Raw genomic sequence first — 24266 nt, 5'->3', positions numbered from 1 at the left:
TTAGGGTCTTCCTGATCCCAAGTCTTAACTGCTGTGTAGCACAGCTTCCAGATATAATCAGTGCCAAGCATTTTACATACATAAACTCTGATATTCACCATCAACCTGCAACACAGGCAGCATGATGGTCATTTATATAGATGGAGGCACAGACAGGTACCAAGTGCTTGAAGCTGCCAGGTGGTCAAAGAGGGGACCAGAGTGTGAACCCAGGTCTGCACAGAGCCGGCGCCCTTTCCACTCGGCCATTTTTCCTCTCGTCTCCTGTGATTCTGATGTCCCTGGAAGAGGGCCTCTCATGTCTGTTCCACACCTTTTGCCTTGTGAAATCGCAGCATCTGCTAGAGAACTGTGACATCAGGGTATCTGGGAGCCCTCCCTGGGCACTGGAGACTGGAGGACTGGCTCCAGCAAGTGGAGCTCTTGTTGAGAACTCTCCCTGGCTCCCTGCAGCCGGAGGTAGTCATCGCACAGTGCTCCTTGCCCGGAGCCGGGCAGCAGTGCCGCAGCTGTGTGGAAATCCCCCCTGAGTCCTGGTCCCAAACCGCGCGGGGGCGGCTGGCGGTTCACTCCATTGATTCCTTCCTCCAGAGCTGGGGGTGGCCGCTTGGAAAACATTCAGCTGTTTACAATTCAGCTTATGTCCACTGTAGCTGGGGCCTGTGGGTGAGTCAGAAGGGCTGTGCGCTCCGCCTGTGTCCTAAGAGACTGGCTGAAAGTCAGCTGTATGGTAATGGCCGCAAGGGAGGAGGAGGATCCCTCCTACCAGACTTGATGCTTAAGATCCAGGAAGCCCGTCTGCTCTTGAATCCTCTTAACCCAGACTTAACAGGGTCACTCCGCAGTGACACGGAGGCCCGTCTGAGGCCACCTGGCCCAGCTTCCCTGGCATTGTGCCAGCCAGCTCCCCGCAGACACAGGTGAGGACCCCGGGTGTGGGCCTCCTGTGACTCAGCAGAGCAGGCCAAAGGGATCTTCTGTCAGAGTCCTTTTTTCTCTTCTCGGGAGTGGCTCCCAAAAGCAAAGGTGCTCTGAGGGCAGGACTGTGATAGCACCTGTGAGAAAAAGCCACAGCCTGTTGTGTGTCCTGGAGGCAAGGACTTTTTGTGTGTCTGACATCTCAGTCCTTAGCAGAATTGCACAAGCTACAAACATTTGGCCTTGGTGCCTCTTACCTTCTGGGTTCTCAGGGGAATCCAGGGTGGGAGGCAAACTACAATTTTCCCACCTCTAAGAGCTCCTTTTGTGCATGGTTTAGTGGGTGGTGGTATTATTTACTTGCTAAGTCACATCCGACTCTTCGTGACTCCAAGGATTGTCGCCCGTCACGCTCTTCTGTCATATTTGATTCTCCAGGCAAGAGTACTAGGGTGGGTTGCCATTTTCTTCTCCAGGGGATCTTCCCAATCCAGGGATCAAACCGGGTCTCCTGCATTGGCAGGTGGTTTTCTTTGCCCCTGAGCCACAAGGGAAGCCTGTTTTAGAATGTAGTCTCTTTATTTAGATGGCACACACTCTTGTCTTCATTCTGAAATGTAGACTTAATTATGCACCCTTTTCCTCCTCTGGAAAATTAAGATGTTAGACCCAGGACCCTCCTGTCTCCAGTCCACAGAGGGCTAGTGCCCCTGATCTAAAATATCCGCTCTTCACCCCCTATGCCTCTCCCCAGACCTTCTGTCCCTAAATGGGGAGGAAAGCTCTCTGCTTCTCTAAATGATTCACAGCCAGGTGGGAATGACTGCAAGTGTATATTTGCATTTTAAAGCAGGTTGTTAACCAGATGAATCTCTTTAGTTGACCGCTCTGTAGGGGTCCCAGGATGGAGCCACGATTCCTCTTTCCCTCTCTCTTCCCCCTCCCCCCATCAACAAATTGGTACTTAATGAGATTTTGTACTTCCCTCACTTGCAGCGGCACTAATGTCTTTAGCGGCCCAACTATGAAGAGATTGTAAAGGGTGGCCACAGCCTTTCCTGAGGGCTCACTGGGCCCTCCGCTTGCCGCCCCCTGTTCGCGTCAGGGGTGCCTGCTATGCATCAGCTGCTCTCCGCCTGGGATGTGGCCTCCCTGGGTGTCCCTTTGCAGGTCTCCGCTCAGGGTCTCTCTGGAGCAGGCAGTTGTTTAGGAGCCCTGCTGTCACCCCTCCTGCCCATGGGACTGGCCTGCCAAGCTGAGGCCCAGTGAGCAGGACTTCACAGCCAGGGGCCTGGAGAGAACGCTCTGTGTTGTGTAAGCGACCTTGTTTAGCCATTTGTCGAGCAGAATTTGCTGCAGGCAAATGATCCGTATTATCACCTACTCTGCCTCCTTGAATCCTCTATTAACTTCATTAGCTTTGTCTTACTCCTGCTGCTGCCAGGCTCTGGTAGTTAGAAGTCTTGTGAATTAAAATACTCTTTCTCCTCATGTCTGTAGAAAGTGGAAGTGGCCACTGGCCAGCTGAGGGATGCAGGGATAGGCCCTGCTTACTTTTCATCTCCTCTGAAGTCAGGTCTTCAAGGCTGCTTATTTTTGGGGCAAATAGAAAGACTTGGTCAGGTCATCTGAAACCCACAATAAATGTTAGTACTGAACCATATTTTAGCGTAACTGATGATTTTTGCCATATCTGTGCTTATAAAGCGCACCATCTGCTGCTGCTACGTCGCTTCAGTCGTGTCCGACTCTGTGCGACCCCATAGACAGCAGCCCACCAGGCTCCGCAGTCCCTGGGATTCTCCAGGCAAGAATACTGGAGTGGGTTGCCATTTCCTTCTCCAATGCATGAAAGTGAAAAGTGAAAGTGAAGTCGTTCAGTCGTGTCTGACTCTTCGCGATCCCATGGACTGCAGCCTACCAGACTCCTCCATCCATGGGATTTTCCAGGCACGAGTACTGGAGTGAGGTGCCATTGCCTTCTCCAAAAGAGCACCATAACTGGTTCCAAAGTGGCCCGGATGGAGCCTAGCTAGGGCCAGCCCTACCTCTGTCCTCGAAGGCAGGAGAGCTCAGCCTCTCTGGATACCTACCTCCTGGCCCTGGGGGCAAGGCTGTTTCTATAGGTGCCTCTGACCTCTTGCTTCTGGAGGTCATCATGCCTTTCCAAATGCCTGGAGCCAGCATCAGTGTTTGAAAGCAGACCGAGGAGCCCAGAGCTGCAGTCTTTGGAGCTGATTTAATGCTAAATTTCCCATCCACTGAGGAAATCCCCGCTCTAACAAGAAGAAATGGGCTGAGAAGTAGCTCTTATTCTTCTTCAGAGCCAGGTAGCCAGAAATGCCATTCTTGTAGGCAGGCACCAGCCACCTGCTCTGTCTCAGTCACTACCGCCTCAGAAAGTGACTTGCCAATCTCAACTGGTGACGGGTTGCTGCTGGAAGACTAGGGAGAACAGTACTCTGGTCAGTCGTGAAGACGGAGACCACAGTTCCCGCACACTCTGGTTCGGCACCTGTTAAATGGCTGTCATGTGCTGGTCACTGGGTTAGCCCTGAGGATACAGACAAGACCCGAACAGCCCTGCCTAAATAGGGCCCCTGCTTTGCCTAGCAGGGGAGACTGGCCCTGAGCAGGTAATTTCACAAATGGGGCCCAGGGAGTGGGGAGGGGATTCGCCCTTCTTGTTTTAATCCAGTCCCTATAAGGACTGTTTCTGCCAGAGCCTGAGAGCAGATTGAGATGCAGCCTACAGGTTGAGGCCTGTGTTATATAACGACGCCCCCAGAACACATTGCTTTGTTCATTCTCATTGGAATACTTGGCCCTTTGTGGTCAGCTTCAATTAAATGCTAGATTCTACCTCTCCCTCCCCCGCCCCCACTGGAGCCTGGTTTTATTTCCTTCCTGCAGCTTCTCCTTCTCAGGGTATCCTGGCCTCCGCCTTGCAGATCCAGGTACCTCACTCTGTATAAAGGCATTTGAGACCTGCGGGAATCCCAGCAGCACTTACAGCCTCAGACTAGTCAAGGGAACTGAGTAAGGAAGAATTCCAAAGATAGAGGACTTCTTTGTCTCTTTCTCATCTGGCCTCAGGGCCAGCAGGGCAGGTTGTTGCACGTTTAAGCTGCTTTCCCCTAAACAGGCCGCAGAGCAGTATGGGAGAACGGGAAGCAGATTAAATTAATCTCAGTGTGCTGAGCTTGGCAGGGGGTGAGATCGTGTATGGTCATTCTAGAAATAGCCCAAACTCCTTTGTTGCTAAAGCAGATGATCAAGATTTGCCTGCAAGATGACTGCAAAACAGAATCGTTGCAAACCTCTGTACAAGTTGTAAAGCACTCTCCTGCCCGTCCCTGGGACTCTGTCTCTCCTGCAACCAGCCAGAGTCATAACAGAGAGTGATCGTTCTAAGGATGTAGTGAAAAGGCTTATTAGTTTGTTCTCTTGCTTAAAAGCATCCTTTTTTTTAGAACTTAGATTCAGAACAAGTCTTTTTCCTCCCAGAGTTAAGCGTTGGCCCTGTAGCCCCTGGGCTGGTGAATGTTTCTGTCTGCTCCTGTATTTGGCATGAGGAAAGAATCTGCCCTCAGGAGCCACCACCTCTGCAGTGTACATTAATCAGTAGGGTAGAGGGGCCAAGAAGAAGAGTCCAACAAGGTTGGCGAAATCTCAGGGAGATAAGGTATCAGCACCCAGTTGGTGATAAATATTAGTGAAAAGCAACAGGCGGGCATGATCCCAGAATTTAGAGGAAAATGGATTAATTGCATAGAAGTGCTATAAACTAAAACAAGGGAGTCACTCATTGCCCTCCATCTGTACTCTCAGCAAGAAACCGGTTTTGTTCAAAAGAAACAAAACTCTTACAAACTGGATCTCTTAGATCAACACTTGATATGATATGTTAGTGTTGACTACCTGACTTTAAAACATGCTGACAAAGATCACAGAGGGTGATGAACTTGCAGCCTTTTAGATAAGAAGTAGTTGAAGGAGCAGAGGGAGTGTGGCCTGGAGAAAATACGTACTGGGATCATGAGTGCCGTCCTTCATGACACCAAGGGCATTTCTTGAGTGTTTCCCAGTGTGCTCACACCGCATTGCCATTCATCCTCTCACTTAGGCCTCATAGCAGGGCTGTAAGAGTGTCATCTTATCGTCTGTATTTTATAGCTGGAGAAACTGAGGCTCAGAGACAGATAAGGACATGCCCCTAATCCACTTGAGTGATAGAGACCAGTCTCTAAGCCAAGTCTAAGGCTGTGTTTTTACCCATTGTGCAAGTATGATTAGCCTTGTTCTGTGTGGTCTTAAGGAATAGAACCAGGATAAGTGGACAGAAATTAACAGATGGATTTTTGGCTCATTATAAGGAAGAACTTCTTGAACTGCCCAAGTTGGGGACAAACTACTTCAGAGGTAGTGAGTTCCTTTGTCATTAGAGGTGTTCAAGCAAATGCCAGAAAATCACTAAGTGGGGCTGTTACAGAGAAAGGTCAGGCATTGGTAAGGGCTTGAATCTAGGGAATATTTATCTAGGCTCTAATTAGAAGGAAATAGGTATCATTTAAAAATAGGATTTTAATTTAAGTAGTAAGCTTTCTATCTTAACATTTATTCATTTTTAAAAAATACACATTTGCTTTTTCATGTATTTAAAATTTAAAAGCAAAGAAACTTAATTGATTGCGTAGTTAACTCAGTCCTCCTAGTTATTCATGAATTGTTAAGGAAAGATTTTTTTTTTTCACTTCCCAAACACCTTTACAGTTTAGAAACACTGATTCTGAAGTAGAAAATTTCCATCCCTATAGAAAAGTCAAAACTGTCCAAAAATGTTTTTTCAAAGGAGACTATAAACATTGAAAGGAATTTTTCTTAACTTGCTGGTATGACTGTGTCTCCAAAGAATTATTTTAAAATCTCCTTAATCACATCTCTCAGGTAACTCCTGCTCAGCTCTGAAGTTCATTATAATTGATTTATAGAAGTCTGAGTACTGAAGATGTATGTCATAGTTAACTTTTTTTTAACAAAAAAGATTTATTCTGGTTTATTGTATGCTAGGACTACTAGTAAGAAAGTCAGCCAGTTATAAACCTTTCCTAAAATGAGTTTACTTGATTTCTCCATCCTGTATAATTAGGCATTGTAAATTCCTCCTCTGCGGTGGGATTTTGGATCTTTAACATGAAATAAGAGCATCTTCCTATAAATTTTGTGCAGAAATTGCTTTAATAATTATACGGAAATCATTTTCCAAAGTGTGTACACATATACACACTGAGTTATGCTTACTGTCAGTAGGCTTGTTCCAATAAAGAAATGGCTTTTTTGTTCTTTCTTTCTTTCTTTTTTTTCTTTTTTAGGAAGTTCCAGTTTAAAAGCAGCCTCAGCTCACACAGTTGGTGGTGGTAGAGAATGGCCCTGGGAAGGGGTAGGAAGAGAGTTACAAAAGTGAGGAGATAAAGGTTGTTTCTCACAGAGTGAAGCAGCTCATGAGAAGTACTGTTTGAAGTGGAGACGAGGAGGTCCCTCATGCGGTTCCATGGAGGCTCCCCCTCACACTTTTTGGAGCTCTCTGTCAGGCCTTTCAGAGGAAGTCTGGCAGGCCTATGGGGAGAACTTAGGCAGCGCAGTCCATGGAGGGAAAGAGTCTGTGGTCGGCCAAGGATGAGATTGAGTATGAAGCTGAGAACTGGATAAAAGGTTTGATTCGAAGCACAGGACCTGCAGGAACAGCATAGATAACCTCATCTCTGCCTGGCGGCTTTCTTGGTGGAGAAATAGAACACACGTATCTCAATGCAGTGATCCCAAACAGCCAGTCTTTGCATGGGCAGATCTATATTACAATGTTTACTTGGGGTTCAGTACTTTGACATTTCACAGCATGCTTAAAATTGGGCCCTTTTCCGAGGAACCTCATAGAAATTTCGTTTAATCTGTCTCCCACAAACCCATCAAGCCCCAAGCCCTGTACCTAGTTCAGCTTTTTTCATCCTGGTTTTAGATGGTACCTTGAATACACTTTTTTCCCTTGAGCTGAATGTTAAGTTGTTTGTCCAGATCAATATTGACCAAGGTCTTCACTTCTCAGAAAGGCAGAATCCTTGTCTGTTTAACCTAGTCAAACTATTCTTAGCGCAGGATAAGAATAAGAAACACGTCTGGTTGTTGAGCTTCATTGCTGTAGAGCGGAGTATATTCTCGTGGTGGTGTGTCCACGGAAACTGTACCACTTTGAGTGGTCGCTGAGGGCAAGGTGGAGTCCCTGCTCGCCTTCTGCTGGCCTCGACCTGGTTCTGACCTCATCCGCTTGTGTCCTCCTTTCCTTGCACAGAGACAGGGCAGGGCATTGTTCATGCACTGACCGACCTCAGCAGCCCCGGCATGACCTCAGGGAACGGAAACTCTGCCTCCAGCATCACCGGCACTGCCCCCCAGAATGGTGAGAATAAACCACCACAGGCCATTGTGAAACCCCAAATCCTGACGCATGTTATCGAAGGGTTTGTGATCCAGGAGGGGGCGGAGCCTTTCCCGGTACGGACTACTTCTTTTCCCCTCTTTTTTTTTTTTTTTTTTTTAAATAAGTATACTTTGGATGTGTATTAGAGTATTTTTACATTTCCATGTAAAATTTCTAAAAATGTGAAAAAAAAATTGCTCTTTCCATGCTTATTTCCCCCCAAAGGAGTGTCAGACCCATTTTCTTTGTAGGCGTGTCTTCCTAAGATCCAGAAGGGGTCAGTAACTAAGAATAATTGGCATGACCCCTTTAGTTAGAAATTTCCAGACAGACTCAGCTGTGTCCCCACCTGGTGAAGTGGGAACCCCTTGGTTAGAAGGGAGTTCACATTGGGGTGTTGGTGCAGGATGATGTACTTTGGGAAATGAGACCTTGTTCAGGTTTGAATGCCACAACTCCCAAATGGCAACCCTTTAGCCAGTTAGAGAGCAAAGGAAACCTGTATAGAAGAGAATCCTCAAGACCTATCTGAATGGAAGATAAGTGAACAGAGTTCTCGCCTGAAGCTTCTTTTCTGGGGACAGAGCCTTGAAAGAGGAGTGAGAGTAAGGGGCTATTCAGAAAGGGGCATTTCATCAAGTGTCCCAAGTTAAGCGTTATACCACAGGGAAGTACAGAAGAGGCAAGAAAATGGCTCATTAGAACACAGCACCCAGCACTGATAGTGCAAGTGTAATTTGGTGAGACAGGTTGCCTGCTCCATAGGTGAGAAGGGCCCAGAGCCAGGTGCACTCCAGCCTCTCTCATGATAAAATTAACTGGTTGTTAGAGACACAGCATCTTCATGGGATGCCATCTGTCTTTTGTGCTTTCTTTGGATCCATGAGTGATTTAAACAGTCAGTCAAAGCCTCTGAGCTTGATTAACTGAGATGGGTGGACTGCCCTTCTGAAATGCCAGAAGACAAAAATGCCCGGACAGGTTCTCATCTGCTTTCCCTCTGGAGGTCCATCAAGGCCTGTGGCCCCTTAGCTACAGGGAGCTTTAGCCCTTCACATCCCCTCCTTCATTAGACTCAGTCCTCCCTTTGGCCTCCTAGAGAAACACCAGAACCTCACAGTATAGATGCAGACGGGGTAGCAGCCCCAGTCTCCCCGCTAGAGCTCTGGCCACCAGGCTGCCTAATCAAAAGGCAACAAAGGGGGTAAACCAAAGCGTGAATGAGCCAGTCCAGAATTGGCCTTTCAGTGTGGCCCTGCATTCTCGTGTTCCTCTTCTCCCCTGTGGCTGCCTGTCCCTCTGACTTGGGTAGGGCAGTGGTAAGGGAGAGTAGTAAGGGATCCAGGAATGGTGGCCGGGACTCTTTTGTCACCTATAGACTCACACGCAGCCTCAGCCATGTTCCTGCCCCAAGACGTGAGGGCTAGGGCCTGGCCCTGGTTCCAGCGATGCTGGAACCTGTGCCCCTTAGACAACTTGGGAGAAGAGATACCCTCTTGACCCTCTAAACCATCCGTCAGTCCTGGGCTGAAGCCATTTTCATCCCCGTCCTTTGGTGGCCATTGGCCTCTTGCCTCATGAGCTCAACAGCAAAACAGGCCTTGAGCAGGTGTGCCTGGATGGTGGTGGGGGGTGACCTCTGCGCCTGGGTGCTTTATACTTGTGATTGTGATGAGGCTGAGAGCAAGGGAGCCTGCCCACCTGACCCTCACGGCCTCCCTGTCGCCTTGTCCTCTAGGTGGGACGCTCGTCCCTGCTGGTGGGGAATCTCAAGAAGAAGTATGCACAGGGGTTCTTGCCTGAGAAACTTCCGCAGCAGGACCATACCACCACCACTGACTCAGAGATGGAGGAGCCCTATCTGCAAGGTAGCATGCCAGACCCTGGATGCTGGGGCTTCGGGTAGGGTGGAGCAGGACATCAGCAAGGCTGGAAGCTCCTTTCCTGGTGTCCACAGAGGGTCTCGGAGCCAGAAAGTGTGTGAACATGTTGATTGACCAAACATTTCCCCCAGTGTGCACTCAGCCCCGTCCCTCAAAAGCAGACAGGAGCTCCTGTCCCCGGGGAAACGTGTGTCCTCTTCCACTCCAGCCCCGGGATCCCCAGGAGTTACTGCTGAGTTGTAAGCCAGCCAGTGCGGCCCCAGGCGAGTTGCCGCCTTCTTTTTCTGCCTCAGGGGCCTGCACTCAGGAGAGGGGCCAGCGCAGAGGCACAGTGAAGCCAGTGAGGGCTCACTTGCCACAGAAGCCCCTGGCTAAATGGAGGCGGGGCTGCCATCTCCTGGGCTCTGATACCCAGGCCAGCAGCCAGCCAGACACCCCCAGGAAGGGTAGGGTGATCGCAGACCAGTGGTGACAGTATTAGCACTTTCCCTCTAGAGGGTCGCCTGTTCTCTCCTAGAGTCATAAAGAGGGGGCCGCTAGTTCTTCCCCACCGTGTTTTGTCTCCTAGCCCCTAAAAGAAGAAACTGCCAGGTGTCCAGGGGACGAAATCATAGCCCTTCCTAAAACAGCGGGGAACGTGGTTTGGCGCTGTCCAGACCGCTGCTGCAGGGCATGGCTATGAGCACAAGGACAGGCTAGGCGGAGTGTGAGAGGCCGCAGGGCAGGCTGTGGACGGTCCTGTGGGGACCACTCACTGTCCACACTTACAAACTTTCATGCCTTTCAGAATCCAAAGAGGAGGGTACTCCCCTCAAACTCAAGTGCGAGCTCTGTGGCCGGGTGGACTTCGCCTACAAGTTCAAGCGTTCCAAGCGTTTCTGTTCCATGGCTTGTGCAAAAAGGTAAGTGCCCTCACCCCGCTGCTGTGCCCAGCCCTCCCCTCCTCTCAGGGCCGCGCCTTGGTGCCCAGCGCCCTATTTCCGTGCCCTGCCTGGAAGCAGTGTCCTGTCACTTGTTCACCCGAGAACTCCATGAGCAGGTCTGGGAAAGCAGCATTAAGCCCACTTGGGAAGGAAGAGGCGTTTAGCTGTCTGGCCCTCCTGGGCAGCCCTGGCACCTGGCTCTGGCAGCTCCCATCTCCTTACAGTTACCTAAGCCCCCCCTGGAAATGTTGCCCTGACACTATACTGACTGCATTTCCTTTGTGAGCTTTCACCCGACTCAGAAGACAGATGATCACAGCAGACACCAGTGTTTATTGTGGGCCTGCCGTATGCAGGTCTCTGTGCCAAGCGTTAATATGCATTGTGTCATCTCGTCTTGAGTAACCGTGTGAGACAGGTATTGCTGTCAGGTCCTTTATACGTGATAGGAAACTGAGAAACACAGGAAACTGAGGCACAAGAAGTAGTTGTGCCTAAAGTCTTTGAGCTGGGAATCTAGACGTCTGACTCTTAAGTGCTGTGTGGTCCTTGTGCCAAGGTGGAAGGGGCCCGAGCTCCCAAAAGAAGGGGCTCGAGGCCCCCAGGCAGAGGGGCCCTGCGGACAAGTTAGAGTAGGGCTGTCCCAGCCTTCCTTCCCTTCGGGCTATGCTGGAGGTCCTCCTGGCACCTTTGTGATGCTTTGCCAAGCTGTCCCGCATCAGAACAGGGGACACTAGCTTCTTGGCACAGGTAACATGTGGAATAGAATAGGGCAGCCCTGAGTTCTTACCGCAACCCAGGCAGTTGGGTCAAGCACAAGCTTGTGTAACTGCCAGACCAGTTACAGAAAGTGAGTGGTCTCATCCCCAACTCCAGATGGGAAAACAGAGGTCCTGAGCAACTTGTCCAGATTCACACAGCCAGTCCTGAGTGATAGACTTAGGATTGGAACGAGTAGACAGACTCAGATTTTGCCCCTTAGCTGCTGTTATTCCTCCTGGGGCCCATGGGCACCCTGCAACTGCCCTGACCTCCCTTGTTCCCCTGACTGGCAGGTACAACGTGGGGTGCACCAAACGAGTGGGGCTTTTCCACTCGGACCGGAGCAAGCTGCAGAAGGCAGGAGCCACTACCCACAGCCGCCGTCGGGCCAGCAAAGCCAGTCTGCCAACACTTACCAAGGATACCAAGAAGCAGGTGAGAGGCCGGCAGAGCCTGGAGCTCATTCTCTCAAGTCTCCACCGACTTCCCTTCCTAGCACAACCCTGGGTGCCCACCGTCCTTTCTGCTGTGGCGGTCAGTGCTCCATCATATCCTCATATCTCCTGATGTATCAAGTCAAGCCTTTTCCATGTCCCTTTAGAGAGCTCTTTTAGATCCATGGGTGTTCAAGAGGGACCCAGGGTCCCTCTTCCTTGACCTTGCCTCTGCTCACCCCATTCTCCCACTCTACCTCCATCCTTGACTTCTGGGGCTGCCCATGAAGACACAGGCTGTCCCAGGAAGCTACGCCTACCTTACCTGAAGGGCTAGGGGAGAAGAAGCTAACACCCTTCATCTCCCCACCTTTTTGCTTCTCTGTGCATCAGAGCACTGAATCCTTGAAGGTCTCTATCAAAAACTGGATGTTCTGTTCATTAAGTATGTTTCAGCACCAGCTGTGTGCCAGGAACTGTTAGGCACTAAAGCTCTGAATTGTGCTGCAAGAACTCACAGCCTAGTGTGATGCTTTAGACCGTATGTTTGTTTTGCTACTTATTGTTTTGCTCTTAAACCTCTTTTAAGAATCTGATGAAAGCCAAAAATGGACACACACAAGAAAATCTACATGCTCTTTCAGGTGGCACAGACCATTCCCCAAAACCCATAGAGCCCTGGTTAAAAAAACCCACATCTACGAAAAAGAATAGACCTATAATGAGATTATTGCAGTGCAGGGTGGTACGTGCACCAGTACTGGGACTCACTCTGCTTAGGATCAGAGAGAAGACGTTGCAAAAGATACTTTTTGATGTAGAATTCAAAGGTACATAGCAGCCAACCACGTAGAAAGGGGAGACTACCTACTTTTGTCCAGCACTCTTGCTAGAGTTGGTTTACTCCTCCATCCTGAAGAAAACTGTTTCTCTCTGCTCCCAGCCGACAGGCACCGTACCCCTTTCAGTTACGGCTGCCCTGCAGCTAACGCACAGCCAGGAAGACTCCAGCCGTTGCTCAGATAACTCAAGCTATGAGGAACCCTTGTCACCCATCTCAGCCAGCTCATCCACCTCCCGCCGGCGACAAGGCCCGCGGGACCTGGAGCTCCCTGACGTGCACATGCGGGACCTGGTGGGCATGGGCCACCACTTCCTGCCAAGTGAGCCCACCAAGTGGAATGTGGACGACGTCTACGAATTCATCCGCTCTCTGCCAGGTGAGACCCTTGGGAGTTCCATGCCTGCCTGGAGTAGCAAAGAATGAGAGGGCGTGAGAGACCTACCACCCCCAGGAGAGACTGGGCGGTTCAGTGAGAGATGCAGGTTGAAGAACGGGCAGAGATAAGCGTGAGGGGATGCCTGCCCGTGAGCACTTAGCTTCTAGCACAGTGCCCTGACTGGTGTCCTGTGGCCAGACGCCAGCATATCTGGGCTCCGCCAGGGGCCTATGTGGCGATGATGACGTGACCTACCCTGTGTGTTTCCGGGGCGAGTTGGGAGGGGCGTCAGGTGGGAGTGTAGGAACGCTGTCAAGGAGAACGCAGAAGGCGGACACCAAGTGGCAGTGGACACGCAGGCCTGTGCCTGATGGAGCAGCCGGGGCAGAGACGCAGAAGCACGTGAGGGAGCCACAGGCTGCCCGTGACCCCGGGCATGCAGGGTCTCAGGGCAAGGATCTGGAAATGAAGCTCGAAAGACAGAGCCCGCATCTGCACCGCTGCGCTCATTAAGGCCCCAGAGCTTTTCACGGTTTCTCCTGCCAGTCTCACCCAGGCTCTGGCTGGGTTGTGGTGGCCATAAGCCGGTTCACTCAGAGACTGAAGTGGGCTATGGTGGTTGAGAGCGGGCTTCGGAGTTAAACAGAACTGCGCTCAAATCTTGGCTCGGTCACTTAACCCAGTGTGCTCATTATCTATTGCTGCAGCCCCACAGTTCGTCAGCACACAGGTGGTTGGGGTGGGCAGTTCTGCCACGGGCATTCTTAGGAGGCTGTGGTGTCAGCCAAGGCTGAGGCCATCTGAAGGCTTGATTGGGGCTGTTAGATCCATCCTCAGATGCTTCACTCATGCGATTCTCAGGGAGGGGATGGCCATTGGCAAGAGGCCTCGGTTACTGTCCACATGGGTCTCTTCAGAACACTCGTGCTCTAGGATTCTTGTGATATGGCAGCCAGTTGACCCCCCAGGAGGAGATCTAAGAGAGCAAGGTGGAAGCCACCTGTTGTGCCCTTTATGATCTAGCCTCAGAAATCACATATTATCACTTCAGCAGTATCTTATTGACCACACAGGTCAACACCATTCATTGTGAAGGCTTCATGAAGACATGAAAGCAGGGGTTATTGGAGGGAGCTACTTGGAGGCCAGTTAGTATAGTTCACCCCAGTAATTCAAGTTCCTCCCTCATACAGAACACCCCCACCCCGACCCGAGGCCCCACGGGTCTCATCCCATCACAGCAGTGGTTCAAGGTCTTAAGATCTCAGCATCTGACTCAGGTCCAGGCCCAGATGAAGCTCGATGGGTCCAGCTCCTCAGGGAGGGTTCCCTCAGCCTTCACTCCTGAGAATGAGGAAGGTCGTTGTCTTCCCTCCACGAACCTAGGAGATGGTGGGACGGGCACAGGGTCATCGTGGTAGATGTGCCTGTTGAAGAAGGGAGCACACGGGAGGCTGCAGGAGTCACCAGTCCACACCAGGCGTGTGTGGGCATTTCCTTGATAACGAGGAGTCCAAGCCTGGAATGATTTTCCTCCTCTCTGAGTTCCACCCTGACTCATCCTTCCTCTCCCTTGAAAGGAGGTAGCTCGTGGAGTTGTTTGCTCAGCCTACTTCCTGATGCCTTTATTTCCTATTACCTCTGACCCTTTCAGTCCAAGTGAGCAGTGTTTCTGCCAGACAAGTCTCTTCCTCTTTGTGGGCTTTTTAAATAAATCTTATCCAAAAGTGTCTTCAAGACAAGCCCTACTCCATATTAAGCTTCTTCTGAAGCTGAGGGACTGTGGCGTTAACAGTCTGAGGAGCCTGTCTGTTGAATGGAGAGACTGTGAGTCACGCCCATAAAATCCTGAGAGAGCATTTGATCCAGCAGTTCTCTGAGGCCGCACCTTAGAGCTTTCTGCAGATTTAACAGATGATTAAAGTCACCCCCGCTGTCTCATCTTTAAACTGTTTTTTTTGACTGTCCTGGATTTAGTCTTTGCCTGGAAACCTTTTTTTTTTTTTTTTTTTTTTTAGTTTATGTGCTGCTGAAACAAGCACTAGAAACCATTTCTTAATTTTAGCATCATTTGCCATCTGGAGAGGCTGAGGATTTTCAAAAGCAGCAAATCCAGGTTCTTTGCTGTTTCCCAGTTTTTCCCCTCGCATTTCCCACAGCCGCGCTGGGAAGCCAGGCGGCACCTGCAGGTTCTGCCTGGGGTCCCCTGAGCTGAAGTGCTGGTTCAGTGGGAGTCTCACACTCACCAGGTCACCACCAGCAACAGTGTGGCTAAATTTTCCATTTCATACCAAGGATCCCTCTTCTTCCAGTTTCCAGTAACCATTTCCTCACTTTGCTTTAAGCCTCCCCAGCAGTCTCCTCAAAGGCCATCAGGCTTCTGCAAAGTCTCTCAGGGAACCTAGATATTCCCCTCGAAGTGACTCCCGCCCCCACCCACTGCTGCATCCCAGGCCACACCCACACTGCTAAGGGGTGATGATGGCAACACCCCCTCTTCCAGGTACCAAAATCTGTATTAGTTATTCACTTCTGAGAAATGTTATCCCAAGCCTAGTGGCCTACAATAGTCATCACATCTCAAGAGTTCTGGGGAGTGGCTTAGTGGGCACTTCTGGCTCATCTTTCAAGGACCCCATCATGATGGCAGCGGGGGTGCAGGTACCTACAGGCCTGGAGCTGGAGGAACCCCCTTCCAGCCACAGTCCCAGGGTTGTGGGGGCTGACTCTGGGCAGAAAGCCTCAGTCCCTCTCCAGGCAGGCCTCTCCAGAGTGCTGCTTGAGGGCCCTCCTGACATCGTGGCTGACTCACTCCAAAAGAGATTTATCCAAAAGACTAAGGTGAAGTGCTGTGGCCTTTATGATGCAGCCTCGGAAATCCCATGCTGTCGCTTCCCTGGGGTAGCCCTGTCCATTGAGGGGGTGGCGGGTGAACAAGTACGCGTGTAAACAAGGAGGCCATTGCGGAGTCTGCTACTCTGGCTAAGTCTCTGAGCCTCTCAAGCTGTAAAGTGAGAACAGCATCAGCTTCCTTACGGGGTGGTCATGAAGGTTGAGTAAAACGGGGCTTCTGAAGGGGTGACCGCGTGGAGCCCTGGTTGACACTGTCTTTGGTCACATCCCCTCAGGCTGCCAGGAAATCGCGGAGGAGTTCCGTGCCCAGGAGATCGACGGGCAAGCTCTGCTGCTGCTCAAGGAGGACCACCTGATGAGCGCCATGAACATCAAGCTGGGGCCCGCCCTCAAGATCTACGCACGCATCAGCATGCTCAAGGACTCCTAGGGCTGGCCGGGCGCCGGGGCTCCTCCCGACCGAGCAGAGCCGGCGGACACTCCTGGGGGCCCAGAGCAGGGCCAGTGGAGGGAAGGGCCCCGCTGTGGGGCGTGGCTGGGGGGAGGTCTCGGGACCTCCTAGGTGGCTCTCAGGGGCCTTTCTTTCTGTGGGAGGGGCAGAGAGGTAGGTGGCACAGAAGATGGGGCTTTATGCTTGTAAATATTGATAGCACTGGCTTCCTCCAAAGTCCCACAACTCTAGCCCCGCTTCTCTTCCCCTCTTTCTGTCCCCCATTTTCCAGGGGGTATGTGGTCAGGGCTCCCAACCTGAGTTGGGTCACTTCCCAGGGCAGCCGCCAGGCCTGGAGAGAGGCTGCGGAAGCCCCCGCCTGCCTTCCTCCTCCTCTTTCTCGGGGCCCAGCTCGCTCTTCCATTGCCAGCTTCTCCCACTTCAGCTGTTACTGAAGCCGCCAGAAGGGTTCTCCCCCCTCACCCCTGCAGGTGGAGGGAGAGAAGCTGGGCCCGGTTTGGCCACACCTGCTGGTACAGACGCCTTAACGCTGTGTGTGTGACTGTGTGACTGTGTGGGAGCCTGGACTGACTGACGGGCCGAGAGCCCCCCCTGGCATCTCCAGGTGTTTTGTAGCAAACAGCCACTTAGTGCTTTGTCCTGGACTCCACTCAGCCTCGGGATGGGGAACGGGAAAAAGGGCCGCCTCGGTGCAGAGGCAGGGTCAGAAAGCGATGCAGGTTAGCAGGAGATTTTCCTTTCCAGATTGTCGTGGTGTCTCTGCAGCCCCTTCCCGCACTGTGATGCCCCCCGCCCCAGCTGCCCTGCTGCGTCACAGATGGCATTAAGGAAGCTGCCAGTGGGCTGGGCCAGGCTGAACCTCCTGGTCTTGCCTGTCCGCCCACCCTGAGAGCCCAGTGGTGGGGCCCAGAGAACATCCAGGGCAGAAGAGCTGGAGTGACCACTGAGGTGAAGAGGGCAGCCTTCAGCCTCGGCTCCCACACTTCTGGAACTTGCTGGCAGCAGTGTGAGCTGCCCATAGAGGAGGCGGGGCGGGAAGGGCGAGGCCGGCCTCTGACCTGCCCTGCATGCTGCAGGCTCCCGGGAAGAGTCGGACTCTCCCCAGGGGAGGGTGGGTGCCCTTCTCAGTTCATTCTATTCCCCACTCACACCCCCAGGCAGGGTTGGAAATGAAGGACTTTTTTAACCTTTTTTGTTTTTTAAAAATAAATCCATAAAATCCATTCCTTCTGTGCCTTTCTCCCCTGGGGATGCCTTTCTGTGATCCTGAAGAGCTACTTTTCACCTGCAAGGAGAGGGTGGGTCCCTGGGCTGGGAGAGCGACGGCCACCTGAACTGGAGAGCGCATCCTCCATGCTTTGCCGTGTCATTTGAGGGCACGCTTAAGCCCCGGTTCAGATCCCACCTGTTCTTCACGGGTATTCCTTGGGAGTGCAAGGGTCCAGGGCCCCTTCAACTCTGAGCCTCCCCGACCCGCCACTGCCGCTGGGGAGACAGGACGCTGTTCGCCAGGAATACCTGGCACACGGGAGGCAGAGCCCAGAGCTCCCCACCCTCACACTCGCACCTGTGGTGGGTGTGGCTCCCTGTCCAGCACCGCCCTTGGGGTAGCTCTGCCTCACTCGACAGCTGAGCATTCTTTGGATGCTGAAATAGCCAACTATTAGGCGAGTCTCTGCCTCAGGAAGGGGCCTCCCAAGCACAGGCCACTTACGCACTCAAGTCTGTAACAGGGCCCCAGGGAGATTGATTAGCAGGGAACTTTTAAGAGCCAATACCCACATCTTGATGACAACTCTCCGGAAAACCTTTAAGTTGTAACTACTTCCTGGAGGAAGAGGAGAAACAAATAACTGACTAGTTGACCACCCACAGGATGGAGCTAGCACTTGGGAAGTCTGGTGTTCCGGAAGGTCGGGAATGGCTAGCAGGACAGGGGCCAGCATGGGACCCTGGGCTGAGGGAGTGGGGAGGGTCCCCCAGGAAGATCCCCATGTTGCCCACCCCTCTCCAGGGCAGGGGAGCAGGCCACTGTGGCCTGTGCAGCTTGGCGAGTCCATGCTGGACCTTGACTTTCGCTTTCTGGAGGACAAAGCCAGGCCCAGCCCGAGTCTGTCCTTGTATGTGAGGTCGGAGAGGGAGCCGAAACTCCTGAAAGAGGGTATGGTGGATCTGCAGGTCTGACACAGGGAAACACCCCTGCTGTCTCTTCACTCTGAGTGGAAGGCCTCAGTCTGAAGGGTGCTTCCTTCAACACATATTCGCTCCTGATCATGCCTTACACAGAATTTTGCAGAACTTCAGATCGTGACTGAAAGTTTGTTCCCCACCCTCACATATGTACTGAGATGTATGTAACTGAAGCAGAACAGAATAATACCTAATTTTCTGATAATTTTCAGTTCATGTTCATAATTTTAAAATCTTGGTCATAATCTATGAGATTGATTTCTGATGAGTCATATTCTGCACTTGAAGAAAAAAAAAAACTGCCTGGTATAAACCTTTCCAGAACCTTTCCATCTTACGGTCTTGTGTTGCTCTTACCCTATCCTGGCTGGCTGGTGTGCACACCGTTTTACTGAAGAGGTCAAGGGCTCCTGGAGGTGAACTATGCAAAGTCACAAATCAGGTACCCTTGAGTTGTGGCTGGAACTCTGCAGAACCGGGTTCTCGCTGGGTGGCAAATACGACAGAGGACCTGAAGGGGGGAGCATGAGGACCCGCCCTGGAGGGGAGGAAAAAGTGTTGGGACAACATGGCTCAGTGCGTCTGGCCAACCAGAGCCACCGTACTCAGATCCGCCCTCTTCCAGGTGATTGGCCCCAGGGTGGGGGGTCCTCCAGGCAGTTCATCCCACTTGGTCCTGGGGGTGTGGTTTCTGACACATGGCCTGGAACGGCTTTGTCCCAGTCACCAGGTCATTTCTTCCCTGGCTCTTGGCTGAGGTGGTTCTTGGAAGGCTGTCCCACCTGCTCCTTGACATGGCTTTCGGGGAAGGATCCAGGTGAGTGGGGACACTGCCAGTGTCTGGGGGAAGATGGGGGCATGACAACTGTCCTGAGAGAGTCCAGTCTGGTGGCCAGAACAGTCAAGGAGGCGGCACCAAGGCTGGCCCGCTAAGAACGAGCTGAGCCATAGAGGTCCTTGGGGGAAAGTGGCTGGAGGGACATCGCCATGGGGTACAGACGGGCCAGGGTATGAACGGGGCAGAGGGGATAGACTGCCTCCTGGGAGATCTTGTAGCCTGTGAAGAGTATGGTGACTCTCCTGCTGCCCTTAACTCTGACCCCATGGTGAAGAGAGAACAGACTTTGGGGTGCACCTTCCACTGAAACAGAGCTCTCTATTCCCACTGGGAGTGACCATCCAGGTCTGCAAACTTATTCCCACTTAGGAACTAACTACTGATCTTTAACCACCTCCTGAAAGTGAGGAGGGTCCAGGAGCACGTGTGAGGCGGCCTTGAGAGATGGCCTCCTGCAGGTGGGAGCTGGGTGGGGGGTCCTTTTAAAATTGTCTGCGCAAGGAACTGGGAACAGTGGGTCAGGCAGATGCCTCTGTGGACTAGGGTTCCCAGGCTGGGACATAGGAGGAGGGGTTGGCAGGACCTGGTGGGTGCCTGTGGAAGGCCTAGGTGTCAGAACCCTCCCAGGACTGATGGGTAGAGCCCACCTCGACCACTTGGGGATGTATCTGCCTGGCTGCCTTGGATGGAGGGACTGGCTTAAGAGCATGGGACGGCACAGAAGGCTCTGCTCCAGCATTTCCTGCCCTTGCCACCCACCTCATGGTGTCCCTCCAGGGGGCAGTCTCGTTTCCAAGAGCAACTGTAAAATAGCTCAATAATGTTTATATTGATTACATACTGAAATGATATATTGGATTAAATTATTAAAACTTCAGTTCTTTCCACTCTCTTAACATGGCTACTATTAATAGAAAATTTTAATTTACACTCCTGGCTCACACTATATTTCTATTGGGTAGTGCCGTTCCAGATTTTCTCCTACGTTTTCATAAAAGAACACAGATGTACACATCTGTGTACATTTTATAAAAGAACACATGCACAGGTGCACGGGCACAGGAGCCTTCCCCTCACAGAAGTGAGGTCAGCCTCTATGCACAGTTCTGTTACTTCCTCTTCCACTGAGTCCCTTAGGCCTTCTTTTCCAGAGAGCATGTATCCACCAACCTCATCCTTTTCAATGTCGAGGCTGCTCTGCATTACACGGGGATGCATTACTCATTCATCCACCTCTCCACAGACCAACACTGGGGTGGTTTATCTCCATCTGCTTTTTCCAGCAATGCTAGGAGAACCACCTTGGCCTGCTGGCTATGAAGTCTCGTTTCTAGAAGGGGAAAGCTGGGTCTGGTGTGAGTGTGTGAAATGATTTTGTAGGCTCTGTAGGCAGGACTGAGAAGGTGGACTTCACCCTGCAGTCACTAGAAAGGCTTAAAACTGCTTGCTCTTTCTAAATGGCTCTGTATTTTTCCTTCATTAAAAAAAGCAATAAAAGCACGTTAGAGACAAATGGGAGGAAAAATAAAGGGAAAAACCCTCCCATAACCTATTACACAGATACTTCTTCCTTTCAGTCTTCTGCTGCATGTTTTCATTGCTAGACCTGTAATCACAGAGCTATGAAGTTTAGGTCTTGCTTTTTCCATTGAAGGTTTTTGTGTAAGATTTTTCCATGTGACTACAGAACCTTCATAAAAAGTGTACTTAGCTGGACACTGGGGCCTTTCCCAGTTGTATCTGAGTGGCCCGCATAATGCCTTCTCCACGGGTGCTCTCTAGCTCTTGTTCAACCAAGCTCAAGTCTCCCTGGTAAAAGAAACACACACGCCTCCGTCAGTCCCAATCCCTCAACCTCTTCAGTTACCATCCTTTCTCTCTCCTTTTACAGTCAAACTTCTGGGAAGAGCCACCTGCCTCCACCTCCATTTCCTCCTCGGCTCACTCAGCCCCCCTGCCCGTCCCCAACCGTGTCCTCGGTGCTGGGCCCTGGCTCTCCTCCCTTTGCTCTCTCCCACTTCCACAGCATCCTTGCCCTCCTGGGGAGTCCCAGAACTCTCTCCTTAGCCTGCCTACCTGCCTTCTGGGCTCCAGCTCCTTAACTCCAAGCAGACTGCTGCTGCTGCTGCTGCTAAGTCGCCTCAGCCGTGTCCGACCCTGTGCGACCCCATAGGCGGCAGCCCACCAGGCTCCCCTGTCCCTGGGATTCTCCAGGCAGGAACACTGGAGTGGGTTGCCATTTCCTCCTCCAGTGCATGAAAGTGAAAAGTGAAAGTGAAGTCGCTCAGTCATGCCCGACTCCTAGCGACCCCATGGACTGTAGCCTACCAGGCTCCTCCATTCATGGGATTTTCCAGGCAAGAGTACTGGAGTGGGTTGCCATTGCCTTCTCCCCCAACCAGACTAGTAGCCTTCATCTTCTTTCCTGGTCCCCAAGTCCTGCCCACCCTACCTCAACAGCCATTCATCACCTACTCCTCCCCAACCCACTGCCAACACTGACCTGTCTTCCTGCCTCCAGCCATGCCCACTGCCTCCCACTCCATGTCCAGGCTGGAGTACTTTTCAAATAAAAATCTGGCTACATCACTCCTTGAAGGGAAGGCCTGAAAAGGGCTCCACAGGGCCTCAAGACGAAGTCCAAACCCCTCAGCCTAGAACGTGGGTCCTGGGTGATCTGGTTCCAGCTTATCCCCAGCCTCACCTCTCATCACTCCCCATCCACACTCCACCCACCCCTGCGGAGGACCTACAGTTCCACATGCTTTCTAAGCTCTCTCTCACTTCCTCACTTCTACACATCACTGTTCCTTTTTCACGGATCTCCCTTTCCCCTCCACTGCCTTCTCTGCCTGGATAACTTCCAATCCTTCAGGTCCTAGCTTAAAGGGCACCTCCTCCAGAAAGCTTCCCTGACTTCTTCCCCATCTGAAGTTTGCCCTTAATGCTCTCTTGTATTTACACTAATCACAGCCTTTGCTATGCTGTTCCATTCCTCTCTTTGCCATCTGTCCTCTGACCGTATTCCCCTCTTTCTGGCCATCCACATCTTGCTGACCCCACTCCTGGAAGACAAGGTCTGTGTCTTGCTCACCTCTGAATCCTTGACCTAGCACAGTGCTCAGTTCTGAGCTTGTGACCACTAAGCGTAGGCTGAATGCATGAATGAGCAGAAACTAGTGAACATCTTGATGCATAAACTTTTCCCATGCTGAAGATGGTCTCCTTTGAACGGGTTCCCAGAAGTTGCAGTGATCGGATTAAAGGGGATGACTGCTAAAGGTTTCAATTCCCACAGCTAAGGAGCTTTCCACGAAAGCTGTAGTGATTTACATCCCACCGGCAGGTGTAAGAGTGCTTATCTCGCTGTATTCTCACAGCGTGGCTATTTTCATTTCTTTCTTTTTAAAAAGTGCTCATTTTATAGGCAAAACATCCCACCTGGTTCTAATCTGTAAGTCTTTGATTACTAGTGAGGGTGAACATCTTTCCATATGTTTGCCTACTGAATGCATTTCCCCTTTGAGGATTTCCCTGTTCATGTGATGTGGACACAGTTAAAGCAGCTGGCATTTTATGAGCTGACTCTGGGGGCTGTTCGGGGGAGGGGGAACTGGGAGCAGGGAGGTCCTGGTGGGGACGAGCAGGCAAGGTCACTGTGGGGGTTGGGGGGATAGGAGCAGCAGAGAAGGGGGAGAGCAAGGAGGCAAAGCCAACACACCCTGAGGACTGGCAGCAGACGGTGGGCGAGGCAGAGGGAGGGGTCGGTGCACCCAGGTTTGGCCAACTGAACAGAACCATGCATCCAACGGAGATGCACGCGTGAATACACACACACAACTGCAAGGGGCCTCTCTGATCTATTTACTGGATACACCTGCTGAGGAACAATGACATGGGGCAGCAGGAAAGGCAGGGGCGTGAGGGTCTGATCAGGCTGCCTTCTTGGAAGAGACCAGAGGAGGCAGATTTTGGAAGGACTTTATAGGGCAGGAAGGGGAGCTGGGAGTTCGTGCTGAGAATCCTGAGGGCTTGTTCAGCAACAATAATATGAATGATAATCAACAATAGTTAGTTTATTGAGCTGTTACTGCGTGCAAGGCCTTGTTCTAATCACTGAGCAGGTATGAACTCAGTAGCCACCGCAGCCCTCTAAGGTAGGTATTCTTATGAAGTGCATGTCTAGATGAGGAGACTCAAGTGTAGAGGCCCAGAATCTTGCCCGAGGTCAGAGAGCTAAGAAGTGGCCTGGGATTCAAACTTGGGGGTCTAGCTCCAGTGGCCAGGCTCCTCACCACAGGGGTTCAGTCTGTCTAGAGACACTGGAACCCAGCAGGGGTAAGGAGAGCTGGAGGAGACCCCCTCACCCCCTGCCAAGGATCTTATTAAAATTCTCAACTTTCAGAGCCCTTCTGGAAAACAAGCAACTATGGACAAATCGCAAAGTCCACCTTCTTGGAGCCAGCAATGGGGTTGCTGAGCTCTGCTGGAGGGACCCCACTCCGTGACTGGAGCCGCCACAGATGCATGGTCCCCTGACTGCAGCCCGCCCTCCAGGAAGCCCAGCAACTCATCCCTAAGCCCCAGATGCTCTCAACTCCCAGCCACAAACTTCCCTGCATCCCCTCCCAGACTCTTCCCTGTCCAAGTTCGATCCAACCCAGGTGAAGCACCCTAATGTTACTGTCCCCCAAATCTGCTGCTGGAAAAAAGCAAAAAAATTTACACATCTACATGCTCATCAGAAATGACCTGGTTAGGCAAATGATGCCGTCCCAATCAAAGGCACATTAGGCAGCTGGAAAAGAGGGTGAGGAAGCGCTTCAAGAATGCAGATGGACATGATGGTCCATGGAAAATGCAAGGTAGAGAAAAGCTTATCCCTGAGTGACCATTTGTGGGGGGAGAGCAGAGAAAAGGATGGAGGGAAGGAAGAAAGAATTTGCCTTTCTTATACCGTATTTATATTCGCCTGTCTATGCACAGACTAGCCCCCTGCAGAGGGGACTGGGTGGCTGAGAACAGGAGAGACTGCACTGTCTGCCCTCCTCTGGACCTTGCAGTGCCTGTTAATATGTTCATATTAACATTAAATCACATCATTTTTCATACATAAATGCATATGTGTGTGTGTATGTAAAAGTATATACATAAATGAGTTATTGATGCCCCTTCGAGCTCAGCTGATAAAGAGTCCGCCTGTAATGTAGGAGACCTCTGTTCAATTCCTCGGTCAGGAAGATCCGCTGGCGAAAGGATAGGCTACCCACTCCAGTATTCTTGGGTTTCCTTTGTGGCTCAGCTGGTAAAGAATCCACC

General features: G+C 51.5%; 1 protein-coding gene across 4 annotated transcripts in view; it reads left to right on the top strand.

Moving 5' to 3' along the window:
• The window catches only part of PHC2 (polyhomeotic homolog 2), a 114457-nt gene extending 97315 nt beyond the window's left edge, over nucleotides 1–17142 (top strand). For all 4 annotated transcript variants that reach the window (XM_043909660.1, XM_043909659.1, XM_043909661.1 and 1 more), the window contains 6 exons: nucleotides 7265–7467; nucleotides 9132–9261; nucleotides 10064–10178; nucleotides 11255–11396; nucleotides 12339–12615; nucleotides 15744–17142. In XM_043909660.1, coding sequence (XP_043765595.1) covers nucleotides 7265–7467; nucleotides 9132–9261; nucleotides 10064–10178; nucleotides 11255–11396; nucleotides 12339–12615; nucleotides 15744–15898 — 1022 coding nt within the window. In that variant the 3' untranslated portion in view covers nucleotides 15899–17142. The remainder of the gene's footprint in view (nucleotides 1–7264; nucleotides 7468–9131; nucleotides 9262–10063; nucleotides 10179–11254; nucleotides 11397–12338; nucleotides 12616–15743) is intronic.
• Nucleotides 17143–24266: the final 7124 nt, after the last annotated feature.

This window comes from Cervus elaphus, chromosome 8 (genome assembly GCF_910594005.1).
Source record: "Cervus elaphus chromosome 8, mCerEla1.1, whole genome shotgun sequence".
NCBI classification, from domain to species: domain Eukaryota; kingdom Metazoa; phylum Chordata; class Mammalia; order Artiodactyla; family Cervidae; genus Cervus; species Cervus elaphus.
The sequence above is the reverse complement of the archived record's forward strand: the minus strand, read 5'-3'. Positions and strand labels throughout refer to the sequence as shown.